At 47.6% G+C, this 8,121-nt stretch overlaps 1 protein-coding gene across 1 annotated transcript; it reads right to left on the bottom strand.

Annotated features, from left to right (window-relative positions):
• On the bottom strand, positions 1-7,697 carry LOC131269370 (progestin and adipoQ receptor family member 4). Its single transcript, XM_058271720.1, has 6 exons — positions 7,424-7,697; positions 6,667-6,882; positions 5,410-5,513; positions 5,099-5,236; positions 2,471-2,611; positions 1-1,568 (listed from the first exon to the last, which is right to left on the bottom strand). The coding sequence occupies exons 1-6, from the start codon at positions 7,695-7,697 to the stop codon at positions 1,461-1,463; spliced, it is 981 nt and encodes a 326-aa protein (XP_058127703.1). The 3' UTR covers positions 1-1,460.
• Positions 7,698-8,121: the final 424 nt, after the last annotated feature.

Here is an 8,121-nt window from a genome sequence, read left to right as displayed (position 1 = left end):
GTGTACATAATTAACTAGAATTGTCTCATTTTCATCTATCTACCGGTAAAGAAGATTTAATAGGAATACTAGCCGACCCATAAACTAGCGGGTGCCTTTTTAAGACAGGTATTTTCGTACAAAGCAATTGAGCTCCAGGTTGAGGCCTTTTGGGGATCGGAGGTGGAGCGGATCTAGTCGCGCCAGTGTGCTACTATGTGTTCTCCGCTGCTCTCCGGGTTGCCACACGCTTCGCCTGTGGAAGAATACTCAGGGGTTTGGGCGAGTTTGAGTTGGAGATGAGGTGGTGCTGGAGCTAGAGTTATGCTTGTTGTAGGCGCCAGGTGTTGCAGCTCCATGCAGCTGTGATGTTCGTCCCCAACGCAGCACGTCCCATATGTGCTCCGAAGAGGGTTAATTGTTGGCTGGTACTCATATAATAAGGGAAGCCTCGGTATGTCCCGAACGTGTTTGCCATTGCTTGGAACCGTGTGTTATAGATTGTTCGTTTGCCTCTCTTGTCTTTAAGTTACTGTGTTCGGGTAAGGTACACGCCAGAATGTACGATACACCACGTTAAGTTACATAGTAGTACCTCGCTTAGCGAGAAATTTTGCTATAAGAGTTGGTTCTACGGGGCCTTTATTACTCGGCCGCCTTGGAATATCCCAAGCAGCTAGCCCTCAATGCTCGTGGCCATTGGCTCCGAAAGGGTGCATCCTTTTCTATCTGATATCTTAAAGTGACCACGAGAGTCAGAAACGATAAGAATTGCTATAGTTTCTAAACTCGCCTAACATTTTTCATTCCTACCGGTGGTGCTATAATGATGCCTGCCAATTTCACAATAGTACAATGCCAAACATTGACCACTCGCTGCAACCATGGACACTCGCTTGGAGGAAGGGGAAATCCTACTCCAATCCTGTCTTTTTGTTGTTGTTCATTTTGTGTTTGTTTGCTTTGTTTTGTCGGAGGAGATTTAATTTCTAGATTCTTCGGTAGTTAGATATGGTAACGGTAAGAAAACGTCATGTTTGAATTAATTAGTTTTACAATAATAGTGGACATTACTGGCTTGCTTGTAGCTGCCGCTTGCCGAACGAACTCCGCACCCGATAGTCGAGGTAGGACCGTTAGTTTAGCTTGCCTAGTTTTGTTTCGCTTTTTTTTTTTTTGTTACCATTCGATTCCGACCGACTTCCACCCTATCGCTCGTTCAGCGTTGCCAGTATCCCTACATCTTTTCCATGGTTTCCCTACGTGCTTTGTTTCGGACGACGACGGGTCTCTAATTAGTTTTAGCGAAGGCGCTGTAAAACAATTGGGATAGTATCATCTCCACCTGCCGGCGAAATGGATGCAACAAAGCCTGCCAAGCGTGCAGGCGTGGCCTTCCGCAAGGATGATCCGTCGCCGGCGCCGGCCGGAAGTGCTCGTACGCAGTCGCAGCTGGTACACCGTTGGGCTTGTGGCGCAAGTCATAGCTCGAGATGGGACGCGTTGATGGAGTCTATGTTCACCGTGGACGTGTAGTTGAGTCCGCCGCATTCTGCCCGTTGCATCCACTCGATGTCACGTATGGTAGCCTGCAAATGGGAAGGTTGATGTGATCAATGCCTGAAGTAGGGAGCCTCCGACCGGTCTGTTTGGGTTTTAAGATTCTGTCTAAGAACTAAAACATACAATCGTAATCCCTTACATCTACAACCTCCAGTAAAATGTTCTTTATCTCTAACGTCCAGGAACCTCTACCTCTACATTTAGCTGTTTGGTCAAAGGTCAGAACATACACTTTTCATCTAAATCCTGTATCCAGAATTTCCATCAAACAGTTGGTTTTGGAATTCTTACAAAGATCTAGAACATAGAGTATTTTTCTCTAGCTTCCAGAATATCCAACAAAACCTTGTTCTTAGGATTCTGGCTAACGTCTAGAACATAAAAACTTTTTCTCCTGCTTCCGGAATCTCCTACAAAACGTTAGGCTTAGTATTGTGGCTAACGTCTAGAGCATAACAGCTTTTTCTCTTGCTTCCAGTACCTCCCACAAAACGTTGGATATGGCTACTTGACAAAGGTCTAGAAAATATAAACTATTTCTCTTGTAGACGCCACTACGAAACATTCGATTTTGCATTCTGACTAACGTTTAGAACATACACTCTTTATCTCTTCCACCTACCAGAAACTTCTACATAACTTCTTGCCATAACCAACACATGGATTGCGCTTTTTCAACCGTCACAAAACAGTACTAATGAAATTAATTCCCCTTGCCCCACTTCCGGTGCAGTCAGCGGTAGTAGGAAGAAGGAACCCTGTGTGTGTCGGTTGTAAAAGTGGCATGCAAGGACATGTGTGGTCAGTGCAGGCCATTTTGCCACACGAAACCCATCCCCCCAGAGAGGCACCTTGAAAGTCGGCGTGCAAGGTGAGGTCCTATCGATCGTGGTTTGGGTTTGGGAGAGTGTCGGCCGACTGTACCTACCTGGTGCATGGAGTAGACGGCCACCACCACCAGCACGTGCATGATGTTATGCGAGTTCAGATAGATGTCCACACTTCCGGGAAACCACTTCTCGGGTATATGCATCGCTCCAATCACTCCGCCCACGGCCGAGACGGCGTCCTGCTCGCCAGGTTGTTGGGTTGATCGTCGGTTGTTCGGTCCACCATCGTCGTCCCGATGGTAAAGAGAAAGAAAAAAAGAATCGACAAGAACAAAACTGTTATGACTCGGCGGTAGCGAATAATAAACCCCTCTTGTTTTTCCTACATTGCACGGCACGCGTGGCGATGCACAAAAAACCCGCTGGTTGGGATGCAACCGGTTCGACGGATTTGCGTCCTTGTAGCGCGGCTGGGTTTGGGTGTGGGTCTGTGGAACGGTTTGTCCGTTCGCGCGAAGTCATAGAAATTGCGGCACGTGTGGAAAAATCCGAACGCAAGCGCGAGCGACCCGGAGACCCCAGCGGAAAACGGTGGCTGGTCGGGCGGGTGAAGCTCACTCATGGCCAACCGTGTACAACCGGGGTGCAACGTTGGTTGCATTGAGGCCGTTCGTTGGGCTTCCACCCTTCTCCCTTTGCCATAAGTTCTCGGTGCGTTCTGCTCCGTCCACCATCAGGATATGGTGACAGATGACTGCAAGGTTGACTGATGCACGGTTATTGGATTCGGTGGGTGGCGCCGGTCACCTCTATCGATTACTTCCGTCCGTCCACTCCCGTGCACTCGCCATTACCCCAACCCCATTTTCGGTTGCGTCCACTTGAGCGCCTCGAGTGCGATTACGCTCGTTACTAATTTATGGTTTTTCAATATCCACGCGCGGCAAATAAGGTAAGGTGAGGCAATATGCACCCTTTTGGAACGAATATTACACATTCATTTCACGCAGTCTATTGTCGAAAGCTTTCGCCAAACCGCTTCAGACCAATCCCCTAGCATCTCTTATATACTTCATTTCTTCAAGTGTTACGATACATTACATTTTTATAAGAGCACTCTATTCTACGCTGCTTTTTAATTATTATGGTAAAATGGCCCACATTGACGCTGTGGACCGCACCACGTCAAATACAATTTAATTAGGACTATTTTGGTAGTTTTCTAGCACCTAGAATACAAAACCAAAGTGAAAATTCCAAGCAATATAGTTAAAATGGTTTCCAACACCAACGAAAATTCGTTTTGTTGTAAAGAATTTTTTATCAATATGATATGCATATGAGATGTCTAACATTTTATATTGGTGAGGAAGAAAAATATGTTTTGAAAGTCTAACTTCGGCTGTCTTAGCTTCAATTCTTAAATCTTACATGATTTCAGGCTTAATTTATATAATTCTATTATAAATTCATGTTGACCAGTGAAATTCAAGTAAAATGTATTAACATATGCCATCGGGTAATATATTTTAGGAGTGTCTAATTGAGCACAAAATATGCCATTTACCTCGGGAAGGTACACCTTGTCCCACATTCCCCTACCGGGACTCCATTACGCTGTGCACACTCTGTCAGCTTTGATTGGATTGTGCACCCGATGCGGACAACAGTAGGCTTTGGTAGGAGCCGGGAGGGTTTTAATGCTCAAGCGACCCTTTGGCGTACGTTGGACAACATTTTCCACCACCCTCTCCTTCATTCCAGACTAGCGGCATTACCACCATCATTAGTATTTATTATTTACACCATCCATCCACTAGGGGTGTGCCCTGCACCCCCCCCCCCCTCGACAACCACCTTTCCCGTCCCATAGTGGACCTTTTTGTAGCAGCTAGTAGATCAAACGTAAAAATGTGCTTGTTGGTTTTTTATTAAAACTGTAAACTAAATGTTTTTTTCCCCATTTTTCTTTTTTAACAAGCGCGACAACGGACCAGATCGATATCGCAGTACGATGGAGACACCCAGTACTTCACCTCGACCGATGGAGGCACCCAGTGGTTTTTAAAAATTAAAACCTTTTTTTTAATTCTGTTGATGTTTCGATCGCAGTTAGCATATTGAGACGGAAAACGAAAACAAAACAATTGAAGCCATTTTCCAGTTGCAAACGTACATGGGCCAAGCTGGACGAGCAGAAGAATAAAAACAAAAGAAATATATAGTAGGAGAGGGGGAGGGGGTAGTGGATACACGATAAATGGGACACGCGGTGGGTGGCTGATACAAAATTAATTCATTTTCACTCTTCACCGAAGTCCGTTGGCACGTACGTTCGTACCTATGAGCGCATTACACCCAAACAAAGGCACACTCACACACACACACACACACACACTCAATATTTAATGGTTGAGGCTACACAAATTGAATTGCTATGCAATTAAATTCGAATTACTAATCATTTAGGGCACCGCACGGGGAAGGGAGGTCACGAAACTAATCGAAGTCGGTGATAATATGTATGTAAAATGTGATCCACTCAGATTGTGGGGGGAGGGTGGAAAAGAGAGTATGGTGGGTAGGGAAGGAGGAGAGATGGGGGTTTTAAATTTCATTTGCCACGTTTGGAGCGATAATAAGTAAGCTGGTTCGACAGGATACTGAAGAACGGCAGTAGAAAGAGAGAAACACAACAGAGTCTAAACATAAACATAAACACGTACCTGCAGGAAGACGTGGGTGAGTGAGGAAGGATTTCCACCGCCGAGCTTGGAGATTCGCAGCAAGGTGAGTATGATCCGCATGCTGAACGGCAGCAGAAAACAGAGCCTCCGCTGCCAGGGCGATGAAGCCGTCATCGCCTGAGGAGCCGCGTTTCCGGTGGGGGGCGGTGCGCGGAACGGAACGGAAAGGGCGAAGTTAAAATAAATCAGCTCATGACGGGCTCGAGCCGACCGATCATGAGATGATTCCAGCCAGCTCGCCCGGCGGGCCCCGCACTACATCGTACAACTCGCACGCAACAAACACGTACCTTATACAGGCCCCAAATGCACAGCAGTGAGTAGGATATAATGAGTAGCCATTTCAGTGGTGAGCTCAGGCAGTACACCGTCGCCGTTACCATCGGTAACGCTCCTGCGGACGAAAAAGATACCATAGAAACGCCGTCAAAAAGGCCATCCTCTGTTCGCGTTCCAGTGGACAACACTACTCGGCGAAGCCGCACGAGCCATTAGGTGTAAACGCTGCAGGCACTCGATTTCTCGAAGGCGACTTCAAAACTACTAACATTATACTTTGTTATTTACTATATGTCATATGCGCTATAGACTATTAGAAAACAAGACATTGGCTATATTCACTATAAAAACTTGTTTAGCATTGAACGAAAACGAAACCTAATCGAAAGATTGGCATGTGAATGTTTTTACACTAGAATACAACAGCTGTCAATTTGACCGTTTTTAAGTTTTCTTTTTGGTTTTAATAGTTTGAAATATGTTTACATTCGGAAATAACTCTATTCATGGAGCCTAAAAGTACATATATAAATGTTCTTTTAATACTGGACGGTTTTTTTTATGGATTGGATGGATTTTTGATAGCAAAATGTGAAACTATTTATAAAATATGAGTTTGGCTACACGATAGCAAATAAATGTACAAAACGGCAACTGTTTACGGATCGGATAGATCTTTAAAATAGAAGATTTTGTAGCACTTTGAATAAACGGGGGTCAATTTGACCCGCAATTCGAACATGGCGTCCTGCAGCAATCTATTCTAGTGTTAATTAGCTTGACATCGAGAGAGTTCCTTCTAGAGATAACGTTAAGCTTGTTGTTCAACACAAGCAGTCCCACACCGCCTTGTGTATGTCATCAGAGTGCTATAATGGAAAGTATTATGTTTGGGGTTTTGATTTCAATAATGGACCTCACATATGGCACAGATGATGAGGGGGTTAGTTCAGAAGGGAGCAAGGAAAGTAAGCTGTGAGTTAGTTCATACCAATTTGAGTTTGAGCACAATCACAGGCGAGGAACACACTGTTATGGTACCGGTTTGTCTGCCACGGCCACGGTAGGGTTGTGCTTCTGCTCAAACACAGGACACAGATGGGTTATACCAGCGCCCTACGAGAAGTAACGCACAGTAACGCTTCTGAGGGGAGAAGGAGCGGCAAAAGAGTGGGAGGTTGAGGTGGATGGCAGATTGGGAAGGAATAGGAGAAGGAGCAGGAGGAGCGAAGAGGTAAATCCACATGTTCGGCCATGTTGGTGCTTACCGAAGCTCTGGCTGATCCAGATGCCGAGCATGTCCAGCTGCAGCAGACGATAGTAGATGCCCTCGCCGTTCTCCAGGTTCATGAACAGGTGATAGACGAAGCTACCGCACCACGGTGCAACGGAACCGACCAGATGACACCACGACAGAAAGCGATAGTCTTTCTCCCATGGCATCATTGCCGGCACTGTTGCGAGGATGTAAACAATTGGAATGCCTTACGGGTATTGGCGGCGTTGCACGACGACAGGTTGACAGGTTGTGCCGCGGGAAATGCGAGACACCGAGAACGAGATTCAAGAAAAAAAATGGGAAGGCGAAAGGTTAGAGGAGAAGTAGAAATTACCGCCATTTAACTAGCATCGAAATCGAAGGCTGCAGCATCCCTTTCGAGCGCGAAACGTACGGAATGTAAACATTGGGTCCGGGACGTGAACAAGCGACGCACGACCGGGTAGACCAGGTAACACGGATGGGATGTTCCACAAATAGTGTGACATTCAAGTTACCGCGCGTCGTCAAATTCCACACTTTGAAGGCAAGGTCTAAGTGAACTAGCATGTAAACACGCTTTGGTTAGCTGTAATTGATCGGTTGCTGTCGATGTTGGTTGAGTGGCGGAGGAGTTGAGCAGCGTTGGGTTTGATTGTAGAGTTGATCGAAGGCGTTTGATGGGGGAGTTCCGGGACCTGGTCTACTGTCATCACTCGAAGAACTCGTTTCGCCGAAGATTAGGCTCCGGAGGTGGAGGTACTTACCGTGTGTGAGAATATTGATGGTTTCGTTGTGCACGTAGAACAGACTGCTGAGGCAACCCTTGACACCCTGCAGAGGCCTGTAGCCGGTCAGCACGTACGGGTTGAACTGCAGGTGCTGCGGCATATCCTTCCACTCGAGCAGGTCGGCCGGCGGTGTCAGCATCCGCTGGACCTGCTTCACCAGCGTGGGCTGCGGCGTGTCCGCTGGCTGGCTGCAGGCTGAGGGCTGGGGACTGTCGGCGGCTGACGGTGACGCAACTGTGTCCGGGGCCATCGCCACCGGTTCCACCGCTGGCGGCTCCACGGTGTTTGGCGTGTTGGAAGAGCTTCTGAAGCTGGAGGTCTGGCGTCTCCCGTGACGTACTTCCGGTGTGCTGGCTGGAGAATCTGACCACTATAGCAGAGGGTTCCCCACGACTCGCATACGCGGGTATCCTAGCGAACCCTAGGAACTGTACACTGAGGCACGGCCGTACGCGCTCGCTGGCTGCCGTTCGGAGTGCAACTGTCGCACGCGGCCGGACCTGATATCCTGCACACCAGCGCCGGAGCAGTGGTAAACCCGCGTCGAGCGTTCTAGATCGCCGCCGCCAGCAGCATGCGCCACCGAGTGGGCGATGCCGTAAGCACCAGCACAAGGCAGAGAGCGGCAGAGCCGTGCCCGCACTCCGGGTTCGGCCTCGGACACTGCCTCTCCG

This window comes from Anopheles coustani, chromosome X (assembly GCF_943734705.1).
Source record: "Anopheles coustani chromosome X, idAnoCousDA_361_x.2, whole genome shotgun sequence".
NCBI lineage: Eukaryota > Metazoa > Arthropoda > Insecta > Diptera > Culicidae > Anopheles > Anopheles coustani.
Note: the sequence above shows the minus strand (reverse complement) of the source record. Positions and strands in the feature narration are given on the sequence as shown.